This window comes from Cinclus cinclus, chromosome 2 (genome assembly GCF_963662255.1).
Source record: "Cinclus cinclus chromosome 2, bCinCin1.1, whole genome shotgun sequence".
Classification (NCBI taxonomy): domain Eukaryota; kingdom Metazoa; phylum Chordata; class Aves; order Passeriformes; family Cinclidae; genus Cinclus; species Cinclus cinclus.
The window spans coordinates 102278930-102294658 of record NC_085047.1 but is presented as its reverse complement, the minus strand read 5'-3'; the positions used below and the strand labels follow the sequence as shown (position 1 = coordinate 102294658).

The following is a 15729-nucleotide window of genomic DNA, read 5'->3' as shown; positions in this document are numbered from 1 at the left end:
ATTCTTAACCTTTTTTTGGTTGGTTGGTTGGTTGGTTGGTTTTAAGTGTTAAGGAAGTCATTGCCAGCCCCTTGGATATCAGTGGTATAGAAATGTAAAATGAAAAAACAGCTCAAGAAGGAAGAAGGAGAGGGGAATTACAAATTTTAACTTACTTCAGAGTGATTATGCACCTGTTTTTCTGCTTTGCTGGATAAAGACCAAAATTTGGCACCTTGCAGCACTGAGTTACTCATGCTTGCTTAGTTGGGAAAAGAGTGCATCACCAATTTAGGCTGGTTTGTCCTTCTAAAATCCCTTACACTGAAACTTGTAAGTGTTGATGTCAGCCAAGACAAATCATGTGTCACCTCTTGACTATTTACTAACAGGATCTTCCACTAGAGTAAGCCTCAATGCTGACCTAATGTAATAGCTTGGAGTAATGTTTTTTCTGGCTTTTAAATGAATTATTCTTGTCTTTAATATTTCATTCTTAAAATCTCTTTGGACTATTCATAAAATCTGTCTCCTCTTTTTGCTGTGTTTCTATACCTCACATACCCAGATGTGTCCATCCTTAACCTGCCTTTTCACCATTTAGGTTTTGTCACTGTTTTCTTTATACCACTTGTTATTTCTCTTCCCCAGTGGTTGACATCCTGAGGTTTGGTGTCCTGGATCTGAAACACATAACTAAATGTTGCTCTAGCGAAAACAAAAAAAAGATTCTTGCTTTTGCGGTGTGTTGTCTTGCTTTTGTGTTATCTTTTATTTCCAAATCCCTTCCAGCAGAATGCTCCCATCGATTTGTTTCCCTCCTCTGTGTGCTTTTGCTGAAGTGGCTCCTGAAGTGCTTTGCTTCGTTAGCTGGGCTGGGGCACAGCATGCTCTGCTGTGTCATGTCAGACTATTTCTAATCGTTGCCAGTTACATAATAACTTCTTCAGGAAGGATAAAATAATATTTTTGAACAGGGCTTTTTGTGTCATTTGGGGCTTTTTGCTTTGCTTTTTTTTTTCCTAACTGAAAGCTGTTATATATTGGCTTAGAACAGAGAACCCTCAGATTAACTTGCAAGAATTGTAATTTTTTTTCACTCTTGAATTGTTTCAGTGCCATGGTCTGTCAATTGATGGATATGTCCTTCCTTCTTCAACCACCAGAGAGGTACAGTAAAATGCCCATGATTTTCTAGCCATATGTCTGAATGTTTGGTTTGACAGTGTAAAATACAGCAGGGCCTCTGTTACAGATCCTTGGTTTTACTTTTAGAACATCTGGACCTGCCCCCCAGCACCTCTATGAGCTTCCCTGGGTCTGTGCAGGTGAATTCTTGCCAGGCAGGCCTGGAAAGAGGCTTGTGACAGGTTTTCCCTTTGCTGAGCCTGCCTTCTGCATGCCTTTACTGTCCCCCTGTGCCCACTGGGAGGCTCCGGAGAGGGTGGCTGACAGCAGCCCTTTGGGGGAAAGGTGAGGCAGCACAGACTTGTTGGAATAAACCAGACATGTTGCTTGCTACTTATTTTTTTAACATGCTGCAACAGCAGGCAGTGTATTTTGGCTTCACAGTCTCAAAAGTAAATACCAGTTAAGGATTATTGTTTCTAACCAATGCTTTGGCTCCTTAAATCCATAATATTTTCTTGCATTTTTTTTTCTTAGCTGGATACTGTCTTTAGGTGCTCTGGCAAATTTTGAATTCACATCTATAAAACAAACTCTTGTGACTAGTAATCCATCAGTGCAAGAGTTCTGCTTGTGTGCCCAAGACTGTTTTCGTGACTGTTTCCTTCAGATTTGTCTCTGGCTTCCTTATTTTCTGAGGAACTGTAATAACAACTGAAGAGAGGAGCTGGAATTTTCTGTCAATTTTAAATGTTGGGGTTTGTGGCTTTTTTTTTTTCAGAAAGGAGAGCTTTATTTATCCCTATTGTGTAGATAAAGAGACTTCTATTTTTAGCCTGTCAGACCTGGACAATATCTAATTTTGCTCTTTAAAGCAATTGAATAAAATAACCACAAATTTCTAAGGCAGCATAACATCCACAGAGCCATGCCAGTGCAAATTAAGCTGCTCTGCAAACAGAATAGTGATATTCCTGCATGGCAAAGCTCAGGGATTGTTTAAAAATTTCCCCTCTAAGCAGGTGGTTGATTTTAAAACTCAGCAGTAGGTTTGACTTTGCAACTCACCTGCAATGCCAGAAAGGTATGTACAAGGCAGAGTGTGCGAGACCACAGCCTGAGGAGCAAAGAGTTAATGTGCCAGCTAAGCATCAGCAGCACTGTATGGAAGTGAGATGTGTGTGTGATGGGTTGCAGGGCTGGAGCAGGCTTCTGGACGTTGTGTAACTGTTTTCAGAATCAGGTCTAGCAACACAAAAACTTCCTGTTAAGTGCTAAAGCTGCACAAACATTTTGTTCACTTCAGTCAGTCTGCCCCCATGTGTGGAGAGGAGCATATGTTTCAGTGCTTGCAGGATGCGAGGAGCTAGTCTTTTGGATTTGTCAGTTTGTCTTTCCATTTCCACTCAAACTTGCCAGATGACCCCGTGTGAAATCAAGTTTGCAGTGCACGTGGAGTCGGTGCTGAACCACGTCCCCCAGCCCGAGTACAGGCAGCTCCTGGTGGAAGCTATTCTCGTCCTGACGTTCCTCTCCGACATCGAGGTGAACAGCATTGGGGGCATCATCCACGTGGACAGAATCGTGCACGTGGCCAATGATCTGTTTCTGCAGGAGCTGGTGAGCCCAAAGGGCAGTGGGGGGAAGCCTCCTCCTTTCAGAATTATCCCCTGCTTTTTTTTTAATGTGGGTGATGAACTTGATTTTATCCTGGCTCTTTCTCCTTTGTCTCTGACAAAGACAAATCAAGTTACTTAAGTATCTTCTGGAAATATATTTTGAAAAACTAATATAAGAATTGTGAGAGATTTAAAGGGAATAAAATTGTAGTAACTAACTAGCTCTGAAGTACAAGGGTAGATTGAAGTGAAGTTCTTCTTTATCAAGGCATTACTATTACCAATATTTGAGTAATCCCACCCATTCCCCCCAAAGGACAAAAATCCATGAAGTTATATGTTCTTCATTTACTTACACTGATCCAACTAAGTCATGTGGGCTCTATTGTAATCCTGATTAAGGTTTTCATGAGGCGAAAGAGAATTGCTTTCAGTGTTCAGCACAAATAAAAAAATCATAATGTGGTAGTCTTTTTTCAATAAATAAGCATGCATGCCTAACATTGCTCTACTTCTTGCTTGTGTCTTTACAGAAATCATTTGGAGCTACTGGTAGTATCTTGGAGAAAGATGCAGCCACAGGAATTTGCCACTATTTTTATGACAGTGCTCCCAGTGGAGCCTATGGCACCATGACTTACCTAACAAAAGCCATAATTATTTATTTACACGATTTCCTGCCCAGCACAGGCTGTGCAATGCAGTAAGTGATGCCTCACACAGGAGGGAAGGCTCAGAGTCTCTTCCTCCCCTGTTTGCTGTCACAAACCCCTTGGCTGGCTGATGCCTGTGTGTGTGCCCATGCACTCCCTCAACATTTGGCAGTGCTGGGGATGCTCTGTGCACACCTACTGCTGGGGACAGGGAGCTGGAACTTGGCCTGGTTTTAGGAGAGTGTGCAAGAAGTAACAAATAATGAGGCTTATTCTGCCCAAAGTGCATAAATGTAATTTGTATTAAATTATCAAGAATTATACATTCTGCCAAGGGCAAAACAGATTACTTTGTGGAGATCAAAAGGCATAATAAAACAAGGGAGCTGCATCACGGGCATAGAGCCTCACAAATAAGGGAAGTGATGGAATTCATTAATTTTTCTCCTGCTGCGTGTAAATGTACATCATTGTGAATCACTAATGCACAGTGTGAAACATCCAGGGAAATGTAAATTAGAGGAGTAAGAATAATTTGAAATAACATGGTGATATTTCTAATACACTTTTATCCTGATTCTCTTCTCATTTGCACCTAGTCAGTGCTGGGCTAATGCGAGAAGGGACAAATATCCTACAATATCCACTAATTTGAGAGGATAGCCTCTGTCAGGAAACCACATCTGTTTTTAATCTGAACGGCTTTCTTCCCTGCATCCCCAAGACTTTGGAGGCAAAATCTCAAGACTCCAGCTTCTCCAGTATGACAGACAGTTTTATGCCTGTAATCCTTTCCTCTGAATGGAGCAAGATAAACCTCTTCCACTTGAGCACCCTTTCCAAGTCTCCTGATCGTTTCCCTCGCAAACAGTCTCAGAGTTAAGAATGGCATAATTGTGGCTTTTCCAGTGTAGCATGAGTTTATAGAAGGCTTTGATGTTTCTCTTTGGTTTTGGTTCCTTTTCTTTCTTTTTTCCTTTTCCATTTTTACTTTTTCTTCTTTCTAGTTTGAAGTCACAGTGGTCTCACGTAATTAGGGGCTGGGCTGCCTGGAAGTCTCCCTGCAGACAGTTCCCAGGTTAATGCTGTCAGATAGAGGGGAAAAGAGCAGACAGGCCTGTAAAATAAGTGCTTTCTGAGCTATATAGGCCTGATAAGCTGTTTCTGTGAGCCTCCCGTCCACTCTTTCAAAACATAACTGTGCCATTTGTATAGGATTTATTTTTATTTTTTTTAACAATAGTGTGTGGTGCTTTTGAGAGTGAGGTTTGTGTTTCCAGTAGAAATAATGTCATGTCTCACTTGCCAGCCCTCATGGTCCCAGGAGATCTGAGCTCCAAAGGCCACGACTCCCTGCCTGCTGTCCCTCTACACAGTAACTGCTACTGTAGCAGTATCTGGGAACTGGCTCAAGAGAGTGTAGATATAGGAGGCCTTATTGTGAGGTGATTTAATGTTTTTTTCAGAGACCAGAGGAGTTTAGTAGTCCAGAACCCTTTGTTAACCACCATGGGAACTGTGGGCTGTACAGGGGCCAGTATAAAGTGACAATTCAGGTACAATTAGCACTTAAGTGTTGAAGTTATTTTATTGCCACGGTGCCTGTTTTGTAAGGGTTTGCCTTTGTTACTGTTTGGTTTGGGTTGTTTTACTTTTCATATGTGTTGTGAGAGCTCACTTGGGTTACTTCCCGGTAAAAGGAAGTGAAATCTTTTTTTCTAGCTTAAGCAGGTGTGACAGTGCAGAGCATAAGCACAAAAAGCGCAAGGTGATGATTTTTTATTCTACGTAGTATCATACAAAAGTAGTAGCAGTTATTTTTGCTTTTCTTCTTGAATCCTAGATTGAGAGAGATGCAATATGACTTTTGTCTCAGGCTTGTATTTTTTTTTTTACCTACTGTGTGAATTTGTTTTCAGAAACAAGAAGGCTGATGTTGGTTTTCCATGAAGCTGCATTGAAGTCTAAAGAAATTAAATGTATGGCCTAACATACCTGGGCACCTCTTAGCACTTCTTTGTTTTTAAATGGGAGTGTCATTGGTGTCTTTAATACCAAATTCACAGTATCACCTAGGTTATAGTATATTAATGATGATCACAATGAATTACCACGTGGAATGCAAGCAATTAGAAAGTATTTATGTGGTAATTTGTAGAGTTTAGGTATCTGGTGGTACAGGTGGTACTCAAACACAAGGTCAGTGGAAGGTAAACTTATATTATTTGCAGACACATCAACAGCATCATTGATCTCCCTCAGCTGCTGGTCCCACAGGTAACTGTGAAAACTGAATGGGTTGAGTACAAAGTTTGTCTGGCTTCTCTCCTGCTAACTGTAGTCTCCTTTCTAAGGGAGAGAGTCCTGCTTGTTCCTGGAAGGTGCAGGTGAGCCACAGAGTCTTTAGTTGCCCTGAAAAGGAGCAGCCACTTTCTGTGGAGTAATGGAACACCTGGCCTGCCCCTTGTCAGCATGGGACACTGCAGGAATGTGTCACCCCTCTGGCAGTAGCCAGGGCCTGGAGTGAAGCGAGAGCTTGAGTCAGTCCAAGTCCGATCTTGGGCACTTTTTGAAATGGTCAGGAGGTAGGAACAGAGTTGCCCAGAAAGCAGGAGACAGATGCTACCAGTGGTGGCATCTGTAGCTGTAGGGTGAGAGCTTGGCACTCATCTGCAGGCTGCTTAAAGGACTACTCACATCTAGAATATCAAATAGCTGCTGCATAGAGTCATGACTGAGCAAAAGGGGTTGAGGATGGGGGTTATAGAAGAAGAGCTTCAGCTCAAGCAGTTTGGATTTAAGTACAAGCAGCAGGGCTTTTTCCCACTGCAAGTTTCAGTCCCAAGTGGCATTTATTCCCAGCATTACCTGTTTCACAGTAAGTGCCCCTGTCACCCCCCTTCTGTCAGGGATCAGGGGGCTTTTTGTGCCACCAGCAGCTGACAGGACAGTGCTGTCTGTTTTGGCTCAGTGATTCAGTTCCTCTCACACCTCAGTCCTGCATTCCCAAAAGGCTCTCACTGCCTGCCGAGTGAAGCTGTGCTACCACCATACCTTGGCATCCCCTCTCAGGAAGTGATCCCCTGAGGCCAGTCCCCTTCGTGCCAGGTTCAGGAATGTGTCCTTTGTGGGGGACATCCACACTGGAGGCTGCCAGCCATCCTTCAGAGCTCCTGTGTCTCATTGTACAGCCTAGCTTTGTCCTCTTTAATAGGGCAGGTGGCAAAGGGGGACTCTAGTGCTTCAGTGTCCAGTTCCACCTTGTCACTTCACACCCACCACAAGGAAGCCAACGGGGGAAGCAAGATCCCACCACACAGTAGTGGTTGGCCATTGTAAGTGGAGCCTTTTTTGCCACTCCACTGGAATAAGGTGGGACTGATCATCACAGTGCATAGATGAGAATAACTGCATGCTAAAAATACACATTATGTATTACCAATGCCATTAAAGTTTTATTGTAAATTTTGTTTGTCCTATTAAAGATTTTTTTCTCCTCCCCTAAGTCAGTAGAAGTGTGTGCATGTTTGTTCATTCATCTGTCAAGTTACAAAATACTTCAAGAAAAGTGTTCTGTATTTAATAATAGAAAATAAGATTTAAGACAGACAGCAGTGCCTTAAGCTTAGGCTGCTGTTGCATTCTGGGATGATAAACTTGGAAGAATGCTTTTTTTGTACTTTTAACACTTCTCTTAAATAAAACTGTGCTGCTTTCTGCTCATCTTTAGCTATTAAAATTTAAAGAGGGACTAGGTTGTGACTTTTTGCTACCCAAAAAGCACTTTATGTGCATTGGATTTACTGAGGCTGAATGAGGTAATAGTTACCAAAAAGCTCCTGACCTGCTGTTGCTTTCAGAGTGTAAGATGCAAGAGAATTGGGTCCAGATCTCCTGACTTCTCCCCTTTGGGACTTGACAGGATGGCACTGGCTGGAATGGGAATATTGACTTGCAGCCAGGGAAAGAAGACAGGAATGTGAGTGTAAGAGTCTTCCATCTTGTTGTCTTCCAAAAACTGAATTTCAGAATTTCTCGGTTTCCTTTTCTTGGTAAATAATTTAACTATGTGCAAGAATATTTAGATTTAGTATTATGTTTACTCTTGTGTTCTTACTTATCTCTGTTCTTAAGAACCCCAGTTCATCTTCAGGAACAGTGTTCTATGGTGGTCAGGGCAGGGTACCAAAATGCATGCATAGAGACACCCCACTCAGGCATTGCTCAGAAAGCTGAAGCTTTATTCTGTGATCTATCATGTGTTGCATTAACATGCTGTGGATTTAGCCTTCACTAACGTGACGAGTTACCACTGAATCACCGAATCCCAGAATGGGTCATTCTGGAATAGACCATAATGAATCATCTGGTCCAACCTCCCTGCTCAGACAGGGTCATCCCATAACACATAGCACAGGACTACATCCAGATGGTTCCTGAATGTCTCCAGTGAGGGAGACTCCACACCCTCTCTGGGCATTCTGTTCCAGTGCTTGGTCATTGCACAGGGAAGAAGTTCTTCCCTGTGGAACTCCCTGTGCATCAGTTTCTGCCCATTGCCTCTTGTCCAATTACTCGGCACCATTGTGGAGAGCCTGGCTCCTTCTCAGAAACAGTTATGATTGTTTCATAGCTCCAAATCCCAACAAATGTGGGGAAAAGTAATCAGAGGTGAGAGGAAATTTAGGGCAAGTGTAAACACCTTTCAACCACAATCCTCTATGTTGTGCCTAAGTTGTGTAAACTTTTGGAAGGATAAGAGATTGACCTGGAATGATTTAATTCCTCTGTATCATGCAAAGAGCAAGATTAAACACAGCACTACCCATTTTAACCAGATGCTTCTTCCTTGTTTTCCTCTCCTGCAATCGACACCCCACAGCCAGCCTCTCTTGTGCCTGCTCCATCACCAGGGTGGGTCTGATATGTTCCTTGTGGTGATCAATGTTCTCTGCTGTCACTGAGGACTGCTGACAGACACATACCAAAGTCTCTTCTTACACAGCTGTAGGCATGACCTTGGCAATCTTCAGGGATAAAATTGATTGGGGGAGATGCCACCAAGAGGAGGGGTGAATTGAAAAGTCCTGGCAGTGTGTGGCAGTGATATAGTAATACTGTAAGTGTGGGTTTTCATCTCCTCTGTCCATTATTAGCAGGAAGGGATAAATAAAGCCTTGCACAGTGACCTTATCAAGCAGTCCTTTTATGACTAATGACAGCAAGCTGAGCTTCCAAGACAACCCACAAGAAATTCTGCCTTTTCAGGAGGTTGTCTTTTTCTCGAGTCTGTGAACAACGTGAAAGGCCTCTAAAAATTCATTGAAGTCAATGTAGCCATCTTTGTTGTAGTCAATGCTGAGGACTAACTTGTCAATGGAACCATCCTGTACATCAATGCCCAGGTGAGAAGTGAAGAGTCTCCATGTCTGGCTGAATTCCTCCAGAGAAATTAAACCTAAAGGAAACAGAAGATAGGTTGCTTGTGGAAGTGTTGTTTCCCCTTCCTGCATAAATACACGTGTGCACACTCCTTCACTGCAAGAAAGTCACCTCCCTACCATGGTGGGGTTAGTGCTTTCATGATTGAAGTAAATTATTACTTTAGGTAATGATTGAATGCTTTTGACAATGGAATTGATAAAGTAAAGAGTAAGACAGAATGGAAGGGAGAAAAAGGCCCCCAAAGAGTGAAGCCAACAGTGGAGCTGGGTTATTTGAGAATCTTTTCTTGTTAGGCTCTGTGCACTGTCCCTTATATGGTTGCAGACTGACTGCTTAAAATAGTTTCCACTAAACTGGAGAAATGACATCACCTCTGGTTCCTCTATATTTAGAAGCCTTAAGGGGGAAACACAGTGGGGAAAAGATAACTGGTATAGGCTCCCAAGAGCTGACACAGTGAAGCTACCTGGACTTACCTGAGTGATCTTTGTCAATGATGTTAAAGATGATCTCCAGATCCTTTCTGTATCGGCACAGTGTTTCCGCCAAAGCAGGCTGAGCCTGGTTTTGAAATCACATACAAGAAGCTGTTCAGACTTTGGTTTGAGTTAATTTAACCAACAGAGTATCAACTATCCAATTTCCATTTCCCCAGTTTAACTTGTCAGATGTTAAAAAAAAAAATATGCTTGAGTTCTCTGGAATGACACTTCTGTGTCTTGCCCTGAGGAATAATCAGATAAAACCTGTCACTTTTAAATGGCACGGCAAGGGGGAGCCCTTCACACCTCCTATCTTCAGTAATTATTTATGGAAATAATCTTGGATAATGTAGAGAAGATGGCGCAAACCATGCACCCACACAAAGCACTCACTCTACAGATGTGAATGGATCCTGCTGTTTAGGAAAATTATGGTGATACCTCTGTATCAATGCACTGTGCAGCCATTTGGTAACAACTGGATTCTGTAGAAGTGACCTCAGATACCATTATAAACATCTAAAAGTCCATGTACAAATGTGACTTCTTCCCACAGGGGCTTGAACTGCCTCTGGAGTTTGTTTGAAAAGCTCATTTCAAAGAGTAAGGGTTGAATGCTCTGGGCAGGATTTGTCACATCTCCTCAGATCCGTTATCTAAACGCCCTCGAGAGCCAACAGAAAGTAAGAAGCAGTTCTAGCATGTGATTCATCCAACCTATTTTAAGCTTCTACCTTAGCAGGGAATGATGATTCGTACCCTAGCAGTGCTCATTTTCCTCCTGTGACTATAAAAGGAAGCTCAGCAACTAGTTCAGATGTAGATGTCTACTTGGGCCAAACCACTGTCTTGTGCTTCAATTTGCACCAAAAGTTGTTCCTCCAAGAATTGCAAGGAGGTGTTTTCCTCTTTACCTCTTTTATAGGTTGACCCATTTTCAAGTCATAAAAACATGACATGAAGTCAACTTCTCCATCTGGGTTCATTTGTGCTAACTGAGACCGCAGCATCCTCCAGGGCAGTTCCAGCTGTAGGACAGACTCCATCGCTGCAGCCCAGTCATTGACAGAAATCCTGCCTGCCAGAAGGGGTCAGGTCATGGTTAAAAGTACAGGACACAGCACACATCAGTCACCAGCACAAACGGTTGCAAAACACAAGGATTTTCTCTGAACCCTGGGATAAAAGTCCTCATAACAAAGAAGCAGTGGGGTTGGACAAGGCATTTCCACAGGTACCTTTCAGCCACAAAGTTGTTACGCTGTTATGATGTTCAGCATGTTTTAACACATTTTTTTTATTTTTTGAGAAAGGCAGATTATGCCATGAAGAGTACTTTAGGTTTCAGCTGAGATGCAATTAAGTGATATGTGGCTGAGAACTCAACCAGACAGAAATATGTGAAACAGCTGTTCAGTGGCCAGAGAAACAACAACATCATGTTATTGAGTGCCATTGTAAGGACACAGTCAAGTGAGAAGCCATCACAGGGAAAAGTTGTATTTGTGGCAAAAATTAACTTGTTTTTACATAAAATGTTAATCTACTAACTTAACATTGACTTTTCTTCAGCTGAGGGGTGAGTCTGTGTCTGCTGGAGGTATAAGCAGGCAACTTTCCTCAGATACTTCCCAGACTCAGGAGACCCGTTCCTCTCCCCTACTTGAGACCCCAGTTCCCTGTCTGACACATTCTGAAGACACTCCTACATGAAAGTGGTGGTGACCTTTGAGCTCCTGGAACTGGATTTGCCTGCCCAAACTCTCTACCCAACATCAAACGTAATTTCTTTATTTGGCCATGTCTTTCAGTTTCCTTTTTCCTTCTTCAAGCTTCATCCCCTCAAGTTGTTTGGGGCTAAGCCCTTCCCAATGCCCATCCTCCTCTGTGGTCATGAAGAACAAGGTCAACCAGCTCTTTTGCCCTCATCCTGCCACTGGCAGGCAGGCAAGACTCCTCTCCATGGGGTTTGTCCCCTCTGCCCCCACACACATGGAAGCTGTTTTCCCCACGGTGGCAACTGGACAGAGAGGAAGTAGTACCTGTGCCATTGACATCATATTGTGCAAAAGCACTGGTGAGTTCAGACTTGTGAGCATAAATCTTCTCTCGTAAGGACTTTAAGGCAGATGATTCAATTGTACCTACCCTAGGAGGAAAAAAATCAGCAGATTATTAAAGGATTAAAATCCTCTACCATTTTATCCTTTTCAACACTCAGAAAATTTTTATATCATTTAACATGTAGTATGTTTAGGGTATAGCATGTTTAAGTAGGATGACCCAAAACAGACTAGAACATGTAAGACAACATTCAGGGAGGGGAGAAAACCCCAAACCAAACAAAAACAACAATGTTCCATAAGAATAATCTGAGTTTATGAGATAATCGAGTTTATGCAGGTCATTCTAAGATGCTTTTCCTTTAGTAATCTGACCACACTACTAGGCATGGCAAAGCTGTCATGATAAACTTTTGAGACTCAATTCATAACAGGATTTGTCCAGATTAACACTGCAGCCTTAAGGCAGACAGATGTAGGCCATTTATGAGTCCTTGACCGTTGTCTGTTCTAACTGCTTACCTCACCTAATTACCTTCAGGAATTTCTCAGGAAACCAAGTTAAGCACTTAGAACATGTTTTGTCTACTGTATTAAATTTTAAATTGTAAAACAGAAAACCAGTGAGAATCAAGGAAAATTGATGCCTATTCAATTATTCAGTCAAGCTCTAGATTTGTGGCAGGTACACTCACATGTGAGGTGAGTCCATGCTCACTGCACACAACACACAGCTTTACCTCTCCCGGAGATTCTGCCTGCGCGTGAACTTGCTGACCTGGTACTGCACAAACCGGGGGATCAGCTCGGGATTCAGCTTGATGTAAGCGCCCCGGTTACTGCCCTCTTCATAATAGTTAGAGGCAGAGAATATGGTGATAACCTGATACAGGAAACAAAGAAACTGGAGTGGCCAGAACGGTTCTTGACACTTATTTCTGAAACTGCTCTGAGAAAAAATTCCAGGTTACAGAATTATGTGTCTACATATAAAACTATGTAATTCACCAAATTGCTCTTGCCTTTTGAGTCAGAGCTCTGGGCCTTTATTTTTGACCTATCAGACTTCAGAGAGCAGTGAGATATAACATGCTGCTTAACAGAAGCCTCCTTCTAAGAGAGACCTGGTTTTCGGGATTCTTGCTGGCCTCCCAGTACAGCATGTTAGAAAACAGGGCCAGAAGAGAAATCAGTAAATTAAAGGCTTCTACAGCCTTAGAGTATCTCTTAAAGTTGTGTTTTTACACACAACTCTTGTGGGTGATTTTGTTGATGTCCATTTGTTTTCATGTAACTAATAAATTGGTCCCCACTCCCTAAAGCCGTAAAGAATTTTGTTAGTCAGAACTCAGTAATTTGCCGTACCATCTATCTAGGACTAAATTCCCCCAAACCCATTTTAACAAAGTGACTCTTTTTTAAAAATAAATTTTGCAAATATACTGTGGCTGTTCCTGTGAAATTCACAGGAGAATTCTACTTTACATGGAAGCATCTTACCTTCCCATCATGACTGATCTCATAACCTTCTGGCTTAAATTCATGAGACCTGATGAGCATCTTCAGATTATACCTCTCAAACAGCTTGGCGGTAACATCAGGACCAAAGTAACAGCCTCCTCCTCGACACTTGTTTGGTGTACAGCCATTTTGGCTTCTTGGATCACTCCACAGAATGTCAAGGATCTATAAATAGCAAATTCAAGCAAGTGAGGACTGATAGTAGGGGAAGACTGACAGGCTATGGCTGTCTAAAGTCCTGGACACAGCAAAAGCCCCACAGTACAGGGAGAAAACACATCTGAGCTATCACATACGTCTTGGGGTTTTTCCTTCCTTTCAGGAGCATATTCTTTTGGGCAAAGACTTTTGTCCTACTTTTTAAGAAACATTATCTAGATTTCAGAAATGTACCTCCTTTTACAGCTGAGGTTTTCAGACTTGGGCAGGTGCATCAGGAACAGTACCTGGGCTATTTCAAAGTGAACAAAATCTGCCTTCTTGTAGGAGAAGCAATTTCTATTTCCCAGCACTGGATAACCACATTGGTCAGTGGTTTTACCTAAGCTTGGGAGTACCTGCCCTAAACAAGACAAGAGTTGCCTTTGGCTTTACTGTCATTATTTAGCTCATTTTTCAAACCAACATTTTACATATTAGCATTTTAGCAGAGTTCAGACATGAAGAAGAATTATCATGGTTTAATTCTAGTCAGTAGCAAAAATTATTCAAAATGTGTTTGCTTAAACTTTTTTTTGGCAAGGTTTGCACTAACACATTCCAGATCCTGTTTGTGAGCACGGCTTAGTGGATGCTTGATTAGCTGAAGGAGTGTCATATCTGGGGAGAAAGAGGAGCTTTGCTTGTGCCCATTATGTTAGTTTTTAGGTCAGATAGGTATCTTAGGAAACCAGATTTTCAGAGAAATTAAGGTTTCCAAATTGTCACAATTTATTAAATTACAGTACAACAATAGCTCTATATTGGCTCTGATATTCGAGGTGAAATGAACAGCAAGAGGACAAAATCTTCTCACTTCTGAGTAATATGCCTGTAGGTCTCAGGAGCTGAGTGGCTTTTTTGGGCTGTATCAGCATTCAGCTGCCAAAAGCACAGCCAAAAAAAGGTGCTTTATCTCATCAACAATTGCAATCTGACCTGTTTAAACCAACAACCATTTACACACCAACAGATCCAACCACATGAGGGCAGACAAACCCATTTCCTACTGAGCAGTTTCCTCCTCCTAACAGCTAAGAAAAGAAAATACCGGGTAAATTTTACTTGTAAGGTACAAAAGCCCAAGTATTTATTACCAGGTCTACCCAAAGCATCCCAAAAAACCCCTAATGGGTATCTAATATAGTCATTAGAAGGACTGTTTTCCTATGAAGAGACAGCTCCCTCAGACTCATAAATACACTGCCTGAACAGAACACCTGCTGAGTTTGTGCAGGAGGGGTTTGGTATCAGCATGTCTTTGGTTTCACCTACTTGTTTCCATTCCTTCAGGGCGGGGTCTGGAGGCAAATTTGAGCCTGAAGGGTCAGTGAAGCCCGATGAAGAGTTGTGTTGTGTCTTCCCTACAATATGCTGGTTGGCAATGTGTTTACTGGGTTTGGTAGTGGGAATTCTCTTCTTTGTTTGGTCCTGTCTGTCTGTCACTGACTTTGGTGGCCGCATCAAAGATTTCAACTTAAAAAAACCAAAAAAAGTTATCATCAGAACAACAACCAAAGTTGATTCAGAGATGTTGGCTGAAATGCACATCAGCTCATGTTTCCTGTACTCAGGAAAAGTCCTTGAGAGTTCAGCTAATATTAACTCTCATGATGTCCTGAATTCACAGGTTTAGAAGAAGCTGCAGGTATTTGGCAGAAATTTTGCTTTATACCTATCAGTAACTGGGTTGCTTTCATATTCTTATCCAGACACACACACTCCTTCCAAACACAGTCAATCACAGGGTCTCACTATACAGCAAGTGGGGCCTGGGCTCAGGGGAGACACTTCAGTGACCAGCTTCCCTGTAAACAAAATATACATTCATATTGTACTGAAGGTGAAACTCCATTCACTTCTTCTCTGACACAGTACCATGCTGTTAGATTAATTTGGCTAAATTAAACAGAGTATCAGGAAGACAGTAGTGAAACTGATGATATATTACATCAGGCCTTGTACTGCTAAATCAAACTCCTCAAATATGCATAGGCATTTGCTTTTTTGGAGTGCTGTGCTATGGCTCCATGAATGACCATTAATATGGACTCTTCTTCAGGGAATGTCTTCTCATTTGAAATTCTCTCATACTAGCTTATTTCCAGAACAAAGCCAAAATAAACCCCAAAACCAAACCAACCAACCAACCAAAAGAAAAAAAAAAAAAAACAAACCACCCACCAATAAAACATACATAGTCCACAGACTCCCAGATTTTACTCTTTAACAAAGGACTAATTCAGACCAAAATGCACAACACAGGGTTATTTGCCAGTACACTGACAAGTATTTGAAACTTGCCAGCTGTACCAATTAAAATACATCATTTGGCCTTGAGTGACATTGCCCTGGGTTGTGGCCCACACATGTCTTATTAGCAACACTCTCTTGTGGTAGCAACTTTGACCTGTTAATTCTGCATTTCACAGATACTGCATCAGAAACATGCAGAGCTGAGCCCTGGTGAAAACATGGGCAGAATTCAGCTCATGGTTAGGACACTTCTATCTCTAGTTAGGCGCCCAGTTTTAGTGCACAGTGGTGCAGCCAACAGAGCCTAGACTCCAATGATCAGAAGTATTCATGGCCTTTTTCATATCTTTAGAAAAGAGACACAACTGACTGTCCTGCAAAGCAT

At 42.0% G+C, this 15729-nt stretch overlaps 2 protein-coding genes across 5 annotated transcripts in view; one reads left to right on the top strand and one right to left on the bottom strand.

The window, feature by feature from the left end:
* PHKA2 (phosphorylase kinase regulatory subunit alpha 2) overlaps positions 1-6819 on the top strand; it is a 44331-nt gene extending 37512 nt beyond the window's left edge. For all 4 annotated transcript variants that reach the window (XM_062488055.1, XM_062488054.1, XM_062488053.1 and 1 more), the window contains 3 exons: positions 1096-1149; positions 2527-2727; positions 3260-6819. In XM_062488055.1, the coding sequence (XP_062344039.1) occupies positions 1096-1149; positions 2527-2727; positions 3260-3433 (429 nt within the window). In that variant the 3' untranslated portion in view covers positions 3434-6819. The remainder of the gene's footprint in view (positions 1-1095; positions 1150-2526; positions 2728-3259) is intronic.
* A 1824-nt stretch (positions 6820-8643) lies between these two features.
* Positions 8644-15729, bottom strand: part of PPEF1 (protein phosphatase with EF-hand domain 1) — a 28154-nt gene continuing 21068 nt past the window's right edge. Inside the window, exons 10-16 of the mRNA XM_062515139.1 lie at positions 14364-14564; positions 12870-13055; positions 12110-12252; positions 11349-11455; positions 10221-10384; positions 9301-9385; positions 8644-8837 (exon numbers count right to left, since the gene is read on the bottom strand). Coding sequence (XP_062371123.1) covers positions 8644-8837; positions 9301-9385; positions 10221-10384; positions 11349-11455; positions 12110-12252; positions 12870-13055; positions 14364-14564 — 1080 coding nt within the window. The remainder of the gene's footprint in view (positions 8838-9300; positions 9386-10220; positions 10385-11348; positions 11456-12109; positions 12253-12869; positions 13056-14363; positions 14565-15729) is intronic.